Source organism: Corvus brachyrhynchos, unplaced genomic scaffold (genome assembly GCF_000691975.1).
Source record: "Corvus brachyrhynchos isolate BGI_N302 unplaced genomic scaffold, ASM69197v1 scaffold26, whole genome shotgun sequence".
Taxonomy (NCBI): Eukaryota; Metazoa; Chordata; class Aves; order Passeriformes; family Corvidae; genus Corvus; species Corvus brachyrhynchos.
Genome location: NW_008239324.1, coordinates 7,199,341 through 7,216,286, shown reverse-complemented (window position 1 = coordinate 7,216,286; position 16,946 = coordinate 7,199,341). Strand labels below are relative to the sequence as shown.

At 37.2% G+C, this 16,946-nt stretch overlaps 1 protein-coding gene across 2 annotated transcripts in view; it reads left to right on the top strand.

Annotated features, from left to right (window-relative positions):
* Positions 1 to 5,731: 5,731 nt before the first annotated feature.
* Positions 5,732 to 16,946, top strand: part of NFATC3 (nuclear factor of activated T-cells 3) — a 50,861-nt gene continuing 39,646 nt past the window's right edge. For both annotated transcript variants that reach the window (XM_017740993.1, XM_008638780.2), the window contains exons 1-2: positions 5,732 to 6,863; positions 15,692 to 15,854. In XM_017740993.1, the coding sequence (XP_017596482.1) occupies positions 6,049 to 6,863; positions 15,692 to 15,854 (978 nt within the window). In that variant the 5' untranslated portion in view covers positions 5,732 to 6,048. The remainder of the gene's footprint in view (positions 6,864 to 15,691; positions 15,855 to 16,946) is intronic.

The following is a 16,946-nucleotide window of genomic DNA, read 5'->3' as shown; positions in this document are numbered from 1 at the left end:
CCTATTTTAAACTTAATTTCATTACTTCAGTGTGAAGCTGGAGGTACACTAGGACAACAGTTCTAGTTTAAATGTGTACCAGGCTGTGGCCTAAGGGTTTATTTAGTTGCATGTTACATTATTTGATAGTGAGCGCTAGCAAACACCTGCAGTTCCTGTTGCTTGTTTCCCCCACGTCCTAAAGCTTGCCATTCTGTCAGTTGTGTATATACAGGTGTTAGTGCACTGTAAATATGATTGCCAAAATCATCTGTGTTAGAAGAACCTCTCTTCTCATTTCCCCTCCCCCTTTGTGTGTGAAGGTGTGTGGGAGGGTGGTTGCTGCTGAAAAAACTTGGTGTAGTTACACCCCAAGAGCCAGTATGTTCTTATTTTAGTCAGTGTCAGTTGTAAACATTTGATATACTGGATTATTCTCTTGCTTAAACTGCTTAAACTAGTGCATCTTCTTTATTCTTTTGTATTTCTAGCAAGGATAATGAATTCTTATCCAGACTAGAATTTGGAAAAGACTCATTGATGAGCTCTCCCTGTTGAGATTATTTTTCTTCTACATTTCCAGTATTCTTGCTTAACAAAAGAAAATGAGTGAAATTGTGACTGGCACAACAGAACTGCCTCTGGCATGCATGATTGACAAAAGTAAAATTTATTTTTATCCTTTTTTGCATAATCTGATATGACCATGAAACAGAGCACAAAACCATCGAAGAGAGTGAACTGCTTCATAAAATGAGTTGTCATAAATCTTCCCTTTCTAAAAACTTAAACTTGCCTGCAATACTGCTTCACATATTGCTAAGTCTGGTCTAGAAGGATGTGTTTCCCCCTACTCCACCCTGCAACCTTAATTTTTTTCACAATTTAGTATTTTTCGGTACCATATTTGGCTTACTAGCCAGTTGTACTCCTTATAAATTAATACACTGCTGTGTTTCAGTTTTGGGTTGTGGGGTTTTTAAAGTTGGTGTTTAAGCTTGTAGGAAGTGTTTCTGGAGAACTGATAACTTGTAATGGAAAACTGAAGTTAAACATCCACTTATAAAGTTTTAGTGTGATAGTGTACCAAGCACAACTCTGATCAGTCATGTTTTTAAGTGCACAAAAGGAAAACTATGATTATTGGCTATTTTGTGTTCCTTGTGAAGATTAAGACTCCTCTTTCATCCCAAGAAATACATGAACTGCTGCAAACCTGCAGAATAATGAAATCAAGAAACAGCCACATATGCTTTTTGTCCTTATTTACAAATATTTTTGTAACTATTGTGTTCAGAAAGAGGTAATGGTAACTGTCATGACAGGACTGGAAAACAGAAAAGTTGGCCATTCTTTTTAAAGCTTGTGAGACAGACTTGCCTGAGAACACATATGTCTGTGTCAATGTTCAGGTCTTTCCTCATGTTATTTAAAGGACTTGATTACTTGAACCTGTTTTCACAGTAGTATTTTTGTAAGACCTAGGTCATGTTGCACTTTCTTCATACCTTACAGCAACGCCTATTGTCTGAAAATGATTGTTTATGGGCTTATAAACTTGGAATAATAAAATAGTTTGGATAATTCTGGCACAGGGCTTGTGTTCAGACATTTGATAGTAATTGACCTTCCTTCTCTGGAGAAATCTGGCTGAGTGCACAGCTGCACACGTGCATGTGCCAGTACATCATTGAGGAGTGAACAACTGGTGGGCAAGCATTGCTAGTCCTAAATATGCACTCTGATACACCAAGTAGCAAGCAAAATGTACTTTTGAAGCAGTTGTTCTGGATATTATTTAATTATATTCCCCCACTAGACAGCTTATGTTGAAGTGTAGTTAGCAGCTTAGTAAGGGATGAGCCAGCATTGTTTTAATACTGAACAGGAGCTTCTGTATACGACTGTTTCCAGACAGTAGCAAATGTACATTCAAAATGAGCAACCTTCTGGTTCTCATTGACAATGGATGACACAGTCGCCTGATGTAAGGTTACAATGAAAGTCTGCAGTTTTATTTAGCTTATACACTGTGAATATAGAGCATCTGCTCATTTTTGTGATCCCTCAGTAGTGAACCTGATCTCAGCAGGGTGGGGAAGAAGGCTTCAGTAAGTTTCTAAAGACTCATGGCTTCTCTGTGCATGGTAGCGTTAAAAGACTTAGTAAGTAAAAAGAAAATTGAATTTCTTTCTATGCCATTTATGCAGAAGATCTCCTTTGATCGTAAAACAAAATTTGTTTGCCGTGGTTTGTTCTGAGCAAACAGTGACTTGTTTTGTTTTTGTCTCCTTTAAAATGCTTATTGGAACAAATAAACTATCAATACTACTTCTAAAACTGAAGTTGAACTTACTGGCCCGTAATTCTCCAGTATTTTTTAACCTTTTATTTCGTCCAGTTTTCTTTACTCTGTATTGCCGTTATCTGTTACCAATTTATTCTGTTGTCCTTCCTAATGCAAAAGGATTTAGCACACCTACCTTTTCAGTGTCCTGATGGGCTTTTGATATGAATGGCACTACTTCTCGTGGTCCTTGTATTTTGCTGTGTCTGTCCTATCTAACATCTTGCCCCTGTGTGCTTGCGGTAGTTTGTATGCTCTACCTTCTTAATCTGCCCTGGTTTCTGTTCTTGAGTGCTTTCTTATATTTTATGGTCAGTGATGGCCTCGTGATTTGGCCAACTTTACTTCTTTATTGTCTTTCCTTCCCCAATAGGATTGTTTGGATGTAATAGCTCTCCTATTAAGTAACCAGATTTCCATAACTCAATTTTTTTCCCTTGGGCTTCTCCATAACTCTTTTTTTGCCTTACACTTGCCTATTGTGAGACTTCCCTTTGTTTACCCTCTGCTTCTTGAAGCCCTGTGTTGGATTTGTTTTGTGCTATTCTCACTATTTCTCTTGTAAGGGTTATCACCTAAGTTTTTTTCATTCTTTCTCTTTCCCCCCAAGTTGTATTTGTGTTTGTATGTTTACTGTTCTTTAAGATAAGTTAGAGGGCTCTTCAAGATTGGATTCTCTGCAGTCTTTAATAGGACAAAAATTATTACTGGTAAAGAATCCAGTAGCATTAATGACATGATTTGTAAAGGTCTTAGTGTTGTCCTTTCTTATGTGCAACTAACAGGTTATTTTAACACATGAACTATAAAGGGGAGGATTTGTGTGTGCAGACTGAAATAAATCTACATGTTTATCAATTGTGTCTGAAAATGGTTTGGGTGATTTGGACTTCAAACCATATTGTGTTCACATTGTTAGGTGTGCTTTTGGGATTGGATATTCATTAGGTTTCTAGCTTCCTGTTTTTTGTGTGTGTGCATGTGCGGCTGGGGAGGGGTAACAGGAGAGCACAGTGCCATATTCAGGAGAGATTGTTTGTCAGGAGAAGGACCAAAGAAGCCTGAGTCAAAAAAGTGCTGTCTCCTGTCTGCTCCATCTCTTCTCCAGTTCTTTCCAGCTGCTGTTGGTAATTCTGTGCAGTCTGATCTCTCCACCTCAGCCATGTGAAAGTTAAATTTTGAGTATATGTCTGCTTTTTGTAAATCCCTGTGACACTGAAAGTAGAGAAGTTGTCTTAAATATTTTAAGATTTCTTGACTATTCGTGCAAGAGAAATAGGTCTCTTTGCAGTGGTGAGACTTTTAGTGCAAACAGTGTGCTGCTACTATTCCTAAAACCATTAATGACAGTAAATGGTTACACACAGAGCTTGAAGACTTCCAACTGCTGTTTTTCTAAAACAATTTTATTGTTATTTCAAAAATTCTGTAGCTGTAACTGTTTTGTTTCTAAGTTTTGATAAGCTGGATAGTAGCCTTTATTAGGATTGCCTTTTTCTTCCCTTGATCTTTGCTTTTATTAATACTGAGTTAGGAAACAGACAACAGTGATCTTGCACATTAATACACTAATAGATGTGGAAAACTTATAACCAGCTGCTGTCTGCATTTCATGTTTTGTGATGGAAAAGAGCAAAAAGAAAGACTCTGAATTAATGTTTTAAAAGATGTTTGTTACCCTAGTGAAAGGACAGGGAAATGTGGTTTTGGTAGAGCTCAGCATAGTGAGGGTGTTAATTGTTTGTGATACATGCAATAGGCCTTCCTGAGAATCCTGATCCTTTCGGTGTGTGCATATTTAGAAATCAACCTGTACTGATTTTTTGTGCTCTTAACACATATAATTGTAGTTAATGATATATAATATGGATAATTGTCATACATAACCATAATATATATAAAATCACACAGTGTTTATAATATTACTAGGTACTCCTTAAATGCAGTTTGCCTCCTTTAATAGATTTCTTATAGAGTTGTTCCCTGCCCATGAACTGTCAGCTTTTTCTTTTTTGGTTTTTTTTTTTAACGAAGTCTGAGGAAAGTAGTCCATTCCTTGGTAACAATGTGCTTTCTCTTCATTTGGAAATGCTTCCCTGTCTGTGAGGAGCTGGTGTTTTGTTTTGTTTCTGTTTTAGTTAATATTAAGCTGATTGGTATTAGTGAAACTGATAATAGTCTGACTTCATTAACAAACTAATTTTTTTCATCATGGAAAAGTCTAAAATACATAGCTTCCTGTCTGGATATTTTAACTGATTGTGAGAGAGACTCCATTTATTTTAAAACAAATATTAATAGTCTGCTGATAGTCAGGATAAAAATAATTTTAAAAAAAGACCTAATACCAAGAGATGCAGTTAATGTCATCTAGCCTGGATTTATGGAAAATTAAAGAGTGAAGACCCCATTTACAAGTGGAAAGAAACAAGAGTGGAATTACAGTGGCTACAAAATACAAAAAAAAAGTTGGTTTCTACTTTCGTTTCAGACAAATGTCTCATATTGGCAGTTAATTCAATATTGAGAAGTGGGGCAAGAAAATCTGCTTCAGTTCTGTAAGACGAAGTTGCTGATTTTGTTAACAGGACTTGTACTCCTCAGTTTGTTTTTCTTTGGAATATTTCCTGTGTTTTGGATAAGTTAGCGAGATCTGAGAATATTTTGTTTTGCCTTATTTTGCTGAACAACTTGTGCTCAAACTTCACGCGACTGCACTGAAAAATGCTATTTAGCATAGGCAATTGACAGTTTTCTAAGCTACAAAAAATATATCTTAGGAATATGATTCTTCATAGTATCTTTTATAATATTCATTGTTAGGGCTCTTTTGGTTGAATGTTTTTAGAAGTTCATGATCTTCATTCAAGTTTGAGTCACTGTAAGATGTGCTTTCTATTGTTGAAGTAGATAAATATTATGTATGTGGTGTTCTGGTGCTTGTAAGTATTGACTGGGCTTGCAGAAAGTACCTTAGCCTTATTTGTGTCAAAAAGATGAATTTTTAATGATTTTTGATTAAAAATGTTTAATTATTAAAGTGGAATACAGTTATGAAAGGAAGTTGGAACTGAGTGTTCAGGCTTAGATCCTTTCAGGATTTCAACCCATTTTTCTGTTTATATATTTTCAATGACTGAAGATGTGTATAAACTGTGAAATCTGCTTGAGAACAGGATTTATGATAGAAAACCATACTGTAGTCATATTTCTCTGTAAAATTGACTGGGGAAAATTTAAAATTAAGAATTAGCTTTATTTTGTGTAACTTAGAGTAGTGGGAAATGTCTAGGATGTTGATAACAGCCCATGTCTGGGAAGCAAAGGATTTTGTTTATGGCATTTTTCCAAGTGTTGCATTCTGACTCTTACTACTTTTTTTTTCTTTTTAAATTTTGTTTTCAGATCTTGAGTCAGATGACTGTGCATCCATATATATCTTTAATGTAGACCAGCCATCATCCTCTGTCAATCAGCCAATTTGTATTCCTCGCCATGGACTGCAGTCTCACTCCTCTCCTCTGACACCTCCTACAAGACTTCAGAGTCACAAGAACTATGAAGGCACTTGCGAGGTACCAGAATCCAAGTACAGTCCACTAGGTGGACCCAAGCCCTTCGAGTGCCCCAGCATTCAAATCACATCGATTTCACCCAACTGTCACCAGGGGATTGAGGCCAGTGAAGATGAATTACACACAAATGGCACAGAAAATGAGTATATGGAAAGGCCTTCCCGGGACCATCTCTATCTTCCTCTTGAGCCATCGTATAGGGAATCATCCCTTAGTCCGAGCCCTGCCAGCAGCATTTCATCCAGGAGCTGGTTTTCAGATGCTTCCTCTTGTGAATCCATTTCCCATGTTTATGATGATGTAGACTCAGAGCTAAATGAAGCAGCTGCTCGATTTACCCTTGGCTCTCCTTTGGCATCACCTGGTGGTTCTCCGAGGGGTCCCAGTGATGAAACGTGGCAGCAGCCTTATGGATTTGGGCATGCCTTGTCACCTAGACAGTCTCCCTGCCATTCTCCTAGAACTAGTATTACAGATGAAAATTGGCTAAGCCCTAGACCAACATCAAGGCCCTCATCAAGACCTACATCCCCCTGTGGGAAACGACGACACTCCAGTGCTGAGATTTGCTATGCTGGTTCTCTCTCTCCTCACCATTCTCCAACTCCATCACCTGGCCATTCTCCCAGAGGAAGCATAACAGAAGACACGTGGCTAAACGCTTCCATTCATAATGTACAAGGCCTTAATTCTGGCCTTTCACCCTTTCAGTGTTGTACAGAGACTGATATTCCTCTAAAAACCAGAAAGACCTCAGAGGATCAGACTGCCACTTTATCTGGAAAAATAGATATCTGTCCTGAAGAGCAAGGTAACTTGTCATCATCCCTTGAAACTGCGGTAGATGATTGCTCTGGATCTCAGCACACCTTGAAAAAAGACTTGCCCGGAGACCAATTTCTTTCTGTTCCTTCGCACTTTACTTGGAACAAACCTAAGCCTGGTCACACTCCTATATTCCGGTAAGTGATCGGAAAGTACTTCCCTCCTTTTTTTTCCTCTCCTGTGCATCTTAAATAGACATATAAATGTCCTTGTATTTCAGTGATGCATTAAGACTTCTTAAAGAAAACTTATTGAAGGCAGGTAGATGTTATAATTAGGAAAAAACAAGTTGAGATACCAAATACCTACCATCTTTTAAAATACAGTAGATGCACTGTAAATAGAATAAAGAAAAAAAATTGTATGCCATGCTGAAACTCATCCAGAAGGAATGGATGTCTGGGCTGTAGTTCCAAGATATTTCCACTATCCATGATAGAATTAAATAGGTCTTTTCCTTCTGCAGTCCTGTCATGTGCTAGCAGTATGATTTGTGGAGACTCAGAAGAGGGAACTGGTTCAATTGGGGGAAAAAGTCCCCCTCCTTTCCAGTCTGTTTCTTTTTAGATGGATCAGTTCTGTGATCTTTCAAGTCATAGAGCTTGTATGATATTTCAGAAGTTGTCACTAAGCTTGGCTTGTTAACAGCTAAATATATTTAAGCAATACTTATTCAACCATTTCATTATTTTTTTGCCTAATTGAATAACCACAGATTTTAATTTCTCTCTGCAGAATTTTACTGATTTTAGTAAATAGAAGTGATTTTTTTTTTCCTCCTTTAATGTTCTTCCACATAACTGTTTATGGATGTAAAATTTAACAGTAAAGACGTAAAGCTGCTGGCTGGAGAAATCTGTTCTACTAGGTCTGAAACTACTGTGTTAACAGATAAGTTAACTGTCTTCGAGTCTGGAGGTTTTTTTTAATTCCATTGCCATCTGTTACTAGAATCTTTTCATTTGAACTAAGACAATGATGACTGTTTAAACTTAATTGTGTATCTTGGAATTGTATTATGTTTATGAAGGATACTAAGCAGTCCTAACTTGGCATTTTTGTTAGCTTGCAGGCTAACATTGCTCATAAATGGTGAGCGCTACTGTAGGGTTAGAGGTCATGAGCATACAGGCATGGGGTGTCGATCAGTGGTTCTTCTGTGGGATGAACAAAGTAGTTTAAAACACAGACAGCTCATACCTGTTTCCTCTTGTACTGTGGAGAACTGAGTACAACTGAATAAAAAGCACATTTCATGTTTTCATTAAAAAGTAAAAACATTTTTTTAAATGTCAGACTTTATTTAGAAGCTGGCACTGAAGAATTTCTGTAAATATAAGATGGGCAAACAGGCAGAAGATAATGAAGACTACACCTATACACAACTAAACTACATAAATCTATTAAGCTGAGTACATTTGCTGCCAAAAATGTTGGCTGACAATTGAATTAGTGGAAATGGCTGCACTGACAGCTGTATCCTCAGTGATATCTTCAATTACTTAGCAGTTGTAGCCTGTTCCATTGGGGGTATGGCAGTGTGCATCTTCAGTATGTAAAACATTCTATTCTGTCATACAATATTTTATAATTTTGATTCTTACAAACCAGGGTAGCCTTACGTTTTATGAATAAAAATGAAATGCAAGAAGATCCATTCTTTCTAAATAGTTGATGATGGTGACCAAAAGTGAGCATATTATTTGTCATAAGGAATTGTATAATTTCTATTTATGTATTCACATACATATTGTATGTACGTACAATTGTATTAATTGTAGTATAAATTACAAGATATAGTAAAAATAGTACACTTTCTAATGTCTTGATTGTATTGTCAAGCATGAAGTAGTGCATGAAGTAAACTGGAGTGCTGATTCCAAGCAGGTGAGGTGCACACCCAGCTGCAATAACTGACCCCTGGTAGAAGGGGGGGTAATTTGCCTCATGTATTCCGTGGTGTGAAATGTGTAGGTAGCACCTTCTGCTCTGAATGCTCTCTAAAGTTTTGTAAATCTGTTATCTGCTTTATCTGCCAAGCCCTGACCATGTTTTCCTTCGTTCTTCTGTTTTCAGTAAGCGTGCAATGCTTAACAAAATCTAAAAATGTGTAACATGCTTTTGAGCATGTTAGTAATATTTCACATGCCATCCAAACTGTTTTGTAGATGACAGCTTGTTATTTGGTCACAGAAACCCATAATCGGCCAGCCAGTGGCATATGAAAAATGTCTGTGTATTATGTGCCCTGCGTCCCATTTCTGCTCCCTTGTGAAAGATAAGCATAGTCAAGGGACTGGGCAGGACCACTGCAACAATTCATTCCTACGAGTGAAACTGGGCAGCAGCTTCCACAGGGAATAGTGGAGGTGTCTGTTGATGATGTTACTCACCAGGTATGATGGCAGATTCAACTGGTCATTTTACAGACTAGTCAGCAATGAACTTGATAATTTTATTTATTACATAGTTACTCTTGGTACTATTTAAGATATCTGTTTCTTTCACCCCCAGCCTCCCCACAGGTGATGGATAAGACATGGTTTTATCTGTGTCTCATGTTTTCTTTCCCTTTCTTTTTGGGATCCTAATGCAGTGATAGTAGATCCAACTGCCCCATTTACATTTTACCCCAACATTCCACAGTTGTGCTGATTTTATGCCTTTCTTGCACACTTGCTGTTAGAGGTTGAGTTGTAAGATTTCCAGAAAGTGAAAAAAAATATATCAGGAAGTCTGTTTTACAATGCTTTTTTTATGTGAACAAGGGTAATAAAAAGAGTCTAGAGATGACTTAGAAATCTCTACTGAGCAGGTGATAGAATACAATACCTTTGGTGAGGACTTCACTCTAAAAGTACAATTCATAAAAGATCAAGCAGCATTGCTGGTGCTTACCGTGGTTATGGGATTATGGAGTTGAGGACCATCACAGACATGGCCAGCACTGGTGTAGGTAACATGGGGCTATTTTTTAGAAGAGTGATCACTGATGATGCAATTGAAAATCATCGGAGTTCTGTTATTTTTGCTTTTAGGCTTGGTTTTTTGTTATCTTTTGCTTTAAACTTAAAATTTTAACACGGATGACTAGTGAAAGAGTAGGCTTTAGGTTTGGTAAAGTGGATCTTGAGAATCTGTGTCTCAAGCAAAGAGGCATTTTGCAGGGTAGTAAACTTAATGAGTCATTCATTTTTTCTTTCTTTAGCCCCACAGTGTTTGATGGCAACAAATGGTGCTTTTGTGTCTGGAAGATAACCAGGCAATATTCGTTAATGGTCAAAAATCTTGAAATAAAATGTGGTTTCTTTTACTTCCCTTGTGGAATTCATAGAGATTTGCACATTGATTTAAAAACTACTACATAAATTGGTGTTTGTCTCCAGACTGTTGTGTCATGAATTTAATCTATGCCACTGAGAAGTGATGGGATATCAACTAGTTTCTTTATTCCAGTGGTGGTGAACAAACAGGCTTTGACAGATGTATTTACAGCACAGAAATATTTTTATTGGTGGATATGTAATGGCAGCTTGAGAGTATTTTACTGCTGAAAACCAGGATGGCTGACAATGTAATTTATTCATTCAGAAAAAAAATTAGTTGAAATAAAGTGGTAGATAGTGGAATACTTGGAAAAGTTGTTTCTCTTGTCCGAATCCTTCTCTTGGAAGTCTAAAGAATAGAGAGGAACAGAATTATGTCCCATTTTTACCATAACTATATTGGGACTTTGGTCTTAATTTCAGAAGTCCACTCACATTGAAAGATTTCTATAAACAAAGTTAGTCTGCTAAGTATTTATCACCTTATTCTGATAAATAGAAATAACACCAGCTATTCTACCAGCAAAACTTGAAAATGTTTGCGAATTACTGTCTTTGAAGATAAGGACCCACCTAAGAGAGACAAGCAAAGGAACTTTGAACCTCTTAGGTTTTTAATGAGCGAGGCTATCACTGTAATGTTTACACACTATTAATGAATTCAGAGAAATTCAGGTAGTGTTTGATACAGGACCTTTGTGCTATACCTGTTATTCATCTCTACACTTTGTTCTGGGATGATGGAACAGAGATTTCCATGTGGCAATACACTGTACCTGTATTCTGAAAGCATTATTAACTGTGGCTCTGCTAGGAACACAGTGGTGGTAGTTTGAATGTAAACAGTATTAGTAAAGTCTATTGATAGGTCACTGTGGCAGCTGGAATGGCCCCAAACTTGTTAACTCCAGAATTTCTCCACCTGGGAGAATATTGCTTTGTTCTAGACAGTGAAGAGCAGCTGCAGCAGTATTTTGGCTCTACAGGAGTTCTTGAAAACCATAGTATTGGATCATAGTTATGATTTGAGATTCTCAGGGGGTTGCTGTGTTGCAACACTGACTTGTCACAGAATACGCCGTGGGTTCATCTCTGCAAAAACTTGGGATGAGGAAAAAATGTGGAATAGCCATTGTGTGGTCAGTGACCTTTTACCCTTTTGAAATGTTAGGAGGAGCTGTAAGTAGAAAACTGTTTTTGCTGCAACTGAAAATTAATAAAAGCATCTCTCTAGAAGATCTGGGAATCTCAACCAATGACGGAAACAACTTTCACAACTATCTGGAGATACTACAGGGTATCTTTGAAAGGTTATTACTAGATTTAGTGGCTACAAAGAGGCAGGAACATTTTCATACAGAGTGGCTAAAATGACTTTTTGTATCAGTTGCACCTGTGTTCAAAACCAGTGCTACAAGTGGAAGGTAATTGTTTTTAACTGGATTGTGTTAATGAGTCCTATAGGCTTTGTTCTTCCTTCTGTCCCACACATACTGCTCTGGGGCCGCAGTCAAATGCAAACAAGCAGTCTTGTTTCTGCCCTAAGCTTCTCCCTATGTGAGAGAGGTGTAGTGAGCCCATGAGCTGTGCCCTGGCTGTTACAGGTCTGAATGCTGAAGTCATTATGGACACGTTTGGCTGTTCTTACACTGAACATCAGTTGTTTCCTCATCAGTCAGGTCTGTTTTGGAAATAATGGTTGCAGAGAAGAAGGTATTTGTTAAATTAATATTGATAAAATCAATGAAGTGGTAGCTTTAAATGTGGTTGCTTCTCCTGAGAATGCTGCCGAAGGGTTCTTTCTTTACCTCTGAGTTCCCTGTAGTAGCTGCTGTTCCCTAAAGTCTTTAGTCTTGATGTGATATGAGTATGAGCTTTTGGAGCCTTGCATTAATCAGATTATAAAACTCCCTTGATATTTCCAGGACAACATTTGTAGGTTTACAGATTGGTGCTGTTTCAACAATGTGCTAAGATTTGATTTAATGAAAGCTTTAGAATGACTATCACTCATTACTTCCATATCCATATCCTGACATGTGATTTGGTCCTTTACTAGTAGGTTACTGCATTGCTCATAAGGTTTTTTACTCAGAAAAAAAAAAAAAAAGGGAAACGCCTGTGAAAGGCTAAGTCCCAAGCTATTATAACAGTAATTTGGCACTGAACTGGGAAGAACTTAGTAATGAAACATGTGGAAATATCTACAAACATGTTCTTTCCTCATCAAGACTGAAAAGTGAAAGGTTTTAAAACACAAAAGTTCTAATTTTTCTTAATCTTTTGTTCTAAAATAACTTGAAAAAACCCTCATGGCCAGCAGCTGATCTGGGTTCGGAATGCAAAGTTAGATGTCTTTATCAATAGCACAAAGCTGTCATGCTGTGTTTAAGCTGGGGAGAGACGGAGAAAGTACTTGTTCATTTCTGAAGCAGCTGAGCTGCTAATTCTTAAACATGTTCCAGATATTTTAAGAGTAATGCACCACTAAATTTTGAACTTAAATTCTGCGCTATCAGAGATCACTGAAGTTCAATGCACAGTTAACACCTGAGAACTGTGGTGAATTGGCTAGTAGTTTTACTGCTGATCTTCACCTAACAGTGTAGACTGAATAATATTTTCTTGAGAATGGATCCTTAAATGCAGTAAAGCTGGCAGCTTCAGACTTCCATTCCCATATTCAGCATCTGGTACAAAATAACATTGCTTCATATCAATGTATTCAAAACATATGCAAATTTGTTACTTCTTGCATCCCAAAGGCTGACATGATTTTTCTCATTTGATATTGAATTCTACGTAGAATTAAAAAACCCAAAATACCGAGAGTTTGTAGACTGTATTCTATTGGATTTTTAAATTTATTTAAGGTGCAGTCTTGTGGGCTCATGTGACTTTAATGAGGTGATGGTGCTGATTAGGAAGTTCCCACTCTGCTTCTCACCCTTTAGTTCTGCTTGAAGATGTACAGACAACTGGAACTCTGGTAAATTAAAAGGATGAAAAAATTTACATTTCAAAATGAACCAAAGTTAGATTGCTGATTCAGTTCAATGTGTACCTCTATAGTATTTGTCTCAAAAAATGTGTAAGGATGATATGAAAGCAAAAATACATAAAATTATGCCCCTTCAGGGCAGAAAGGTACATGACAGAGTAACCTAAAACCTTTTAAGAATCCACTGCTGCTAAGAAGTTCAAGGTGATAGAGACAACAAGAAAAATATTCGGAGAGAAACAACAGTTTGGATATCCAACATCAAAAGGGAAGCAACTGTAACTCTTGAACCAGCTACATCTAGAAAACATCTGTTTGATGCAGTACAGCCTCAAAAGCTGTATCATTTACTAGGGAATCTGTGTATTGGAAGCTTTGCAATTTTTTAATGTTTTAAGCATCTACACGTGCATGGTGTGCTTCCTTGCTCTCTCATGCTGTTATTTGCTACTTGTTTTCAAAGAATGACAAAATCTTGAGACTTGGTTATTTTCCTGTCTCCATGTTTGTTCTAGTATGCCAAATATTTTTTCAAAAGATAATGTGATTCTGATACAACAGACTGTTGTCTTGCGCAACATTATTGTTAGTTAATTGCAGGAGGAGTAAATCTCCCTGAGACACTGTATGGGGAGTGGTCATGAGCAACAAATACTTTTTTCTTGACTGAATTTATCTTTCAACTTTCAGTAATGCCTCCCAATAATTGGTATATAGCCTGTGGTGAGTTAACAGAGTTCTCTCAGGTACCATATCTGTTCAGTATATACCAACTATTTGAACACAGAAATTTGGTTATATGGGGGATAAAAACATTTTCAGAAACACTGTTGAAAAATTCTCACATGCTACATTTCTTTTTAAACCCTTTTTAGTATCTTCTAATCCTGACGTTTTCTTTCCTTTTCAGACTGAAGACTTGAATCCTTCTCCCTCAATAGCTATAAAAGTGAATGGCAAGGTGTAGTTGATAGCCAGTAGTAGCATTTAGGCAGTACGTCTTGGCCTGTGGTGAGTATCTGGAAGGATTGGGCTTATACTGCATTCCTGACAGTTCCCTCTTTTATTGTTGACATCACCATCCTCTCCTACCCAGTAAATACTATTGCTGTGGGAGGACCAGTCATCAGACCTCCTTATGGGGGAAAGAAGCCTCTTTGCTGTACACTGAATGCTTGTGGCGATGATTTATTTCTCACATTTCTGCCTTTCAGTAATAAGAAAGGGAAATACTCACATTCTTCCTCTGATTGCTCCCAAAAAGGTGCTTCAGGAGAGGTTTATGTTATAATGCTAGCTCTCTCCTGAAGTGCACAGTACAGTGCCCATGAAACAGCAGATCAGCAGCTTGGAGGTTGTTCTCCTGAGGAGGAGGCCAGCAAGCAGTGCCATTTCTTCTCCCTCTTTTCCATTCTTAATGACTGACACTTCTGTAGTAAAAGGTAGATATGTGGTGCTGCAGGCTGAGCCCAAGTCCCTCCAGATACTTCCTAAAGACAGAGATTTCTTTCTTTTTTTCTTCAGTCCAAATATTTATCTTCTTTCTCAACTGTGGATATGTTTTTGTATGTCTTAGCTAAAATCCCCAAAAGGAATAATTTATCTTTCATGGTTTTGTGACTCTTCATGTTTGTGGAAATTTGCATTGATTGGTGGTGGAGTTTTACCTGATTTGCTCTAAAGTGGTAAGAGATGAAATTGAGCTTTCCCAGATGATGATACAAACCAGTATTTGTCCATCACTTTAAAACCTAGTTTGCTTTCCTTATTGGTCAGAGTAAGGTAGTATAAAACTATTTTAATAGAAGCTTATTTTTATTATAAATGTTTTTGTTTTATAAACAATGCTATAAATGGTCACTTCTAAATGGTCATAATTTAATTTACCAGGTAATTACTGGCTTGAATCTGACTGGTCATCTTATTAGAATCTTAAGTCTATAAATCTGTGCAGGTAAAAGGGTAGGTATGCAAGCATTGATTTGAGGTTCTTCCATGTTACTTCAATTGCTGTATGTTGTTCTTCTTCCCTGGAGTGACTTTGCTACTGTGTGTAAGGGTGTGTCCATGGATAAGCTGAATACAGCCTTAGGTGTCTTTGTTGCCTGTTGCAGTAAGTCTTTATGCTTGGATAGAACAACTAGCTTTTTAAAACTTTGGATGATCACAGAGTGTTCATTTTAATTATAGTTTCAACACAATGCAATGCTTGCCAAAGGAAAACAAAACCAGCAAGCTGGAAGATAATAATGCAAAGAGTTAAAACTTAATGATTGGCAGATTGAATTTAGACTGTTCCCTCTAAACCACATTTGAATTTGCTTGCTGATATACTTAAGGTTAAAAAGTTAATATTAAGGGCATTATAGAGTAGCACTGGTAGTGTGGGGCTGGGGGTCATACGGTACCTTTCTTTTGCTCAGGTGTTGGAAAGAAGAAATTCCATTCTAATTGAAGATTTTAATGTACCAGCAAAACTTTGGAATTTTCATGTAACAGTTTTAGGCTAATAGGTATTCTTATTTGGTTATCATTTGTTAGGAAAGTGACATTATTGTCTGTATTCTACAGTGAAGACTTTGTGCTGTGGCCAGATGGCACAGTTCATGTAACCACAGTGTACTTGTTTTGATTGCAGCACATCTTCATTGCCACCTCTTGACTGGCCTTTACCAAGCCATTATGGGCAGTGTGAACTGAAAATAGAAATCCAGCCTAAAACTCATCACAGAGCTCACTATGAAACAGAAGGAAGCAGAGGAGCAGTAAAAGCATCTACTGGAGGACACCCTGTAGTAAAGGTAGGAAGTCTGGCTTTCTTGAATAGAAAGTAATTTTTTAACTACAGTTATTGGTATTTACAATGCTGTGAATTGTTACCTTTTGTGAAGCTTACAGCTTTTCTTGGGCAAGATTTTCTCCCTTAAATGTAATGATAAGTATTTTGAAAACACTGACCAATAAAACCAATTGTTGTTTAGCTCAGAATTAGATGTAAGGTCCTAGTAAATTAGACTTGGCTTTGGCATTATATTCTCTTTGAAGAGAAAGATGTGTGGATTCAGTCTTGTTGGAATAACTGTGTGCACGAGATGTGCTGTGCTTCTTTCTGACTTTGAGTGTTCAGGTGTGTACACAAATATCTTGCTCTGTGCTGGGGAGACTTGTGGATTGGTTAGGGATAGTCACTGATTCTCCTTTAATATCCGTGGTGTCAGCTGGCTCACACAGTTTGGAGGGGAACCCACCCTCATTCATTGAACATGGGGCAAATGGTGCTGAGAAACTGTGGGACTTCTTAAGATGCCTTGGTTTATGTTTGCCACTTCCTTAGGTGAAAGCAGTATCTCTTTAATTACCTCAATATTGCTTAATGGTCTTTACCTTAGTCCCAGGTCAGGTTAAGACAAAATTTAACTGCTTGTTTATAAGTGAAATCAGACACCAGTTACAAAATCTTTATAAAACAAAGAGGGGTGGAAAAAAATCTGATTACATCAAGGTTACAGTGGGTTTTGTCTTTTCCTCCAAATCCAGGATATTTCATGTTCTTTTCCAGTAAAATTAGGGTCAGTGTTTCAGTCCTAAATCTTTTGCTACAGTCCATATATTAAAAACATATTTTATATATTTATCCTCTTCCAGTAGTTGGAAGTAACTCATTACTACTGGAGACCAGATGCAAAGTGCTATTAGGATTGGCATAATCAGTCTTCATTCTTTTTCCTACTCTTACTGTAGTATAAACATGTTATCACTTTTCCTCCTTATAGTTTATTTCTCCTCTTTGGCAAGTGAATTCTGTCACACTCTAATTACATCATTACATTTCATCTATATAGATGAAGATATACCAGCAGAATTTAAATGTCTTAAACTATCTGCTGTTCTTA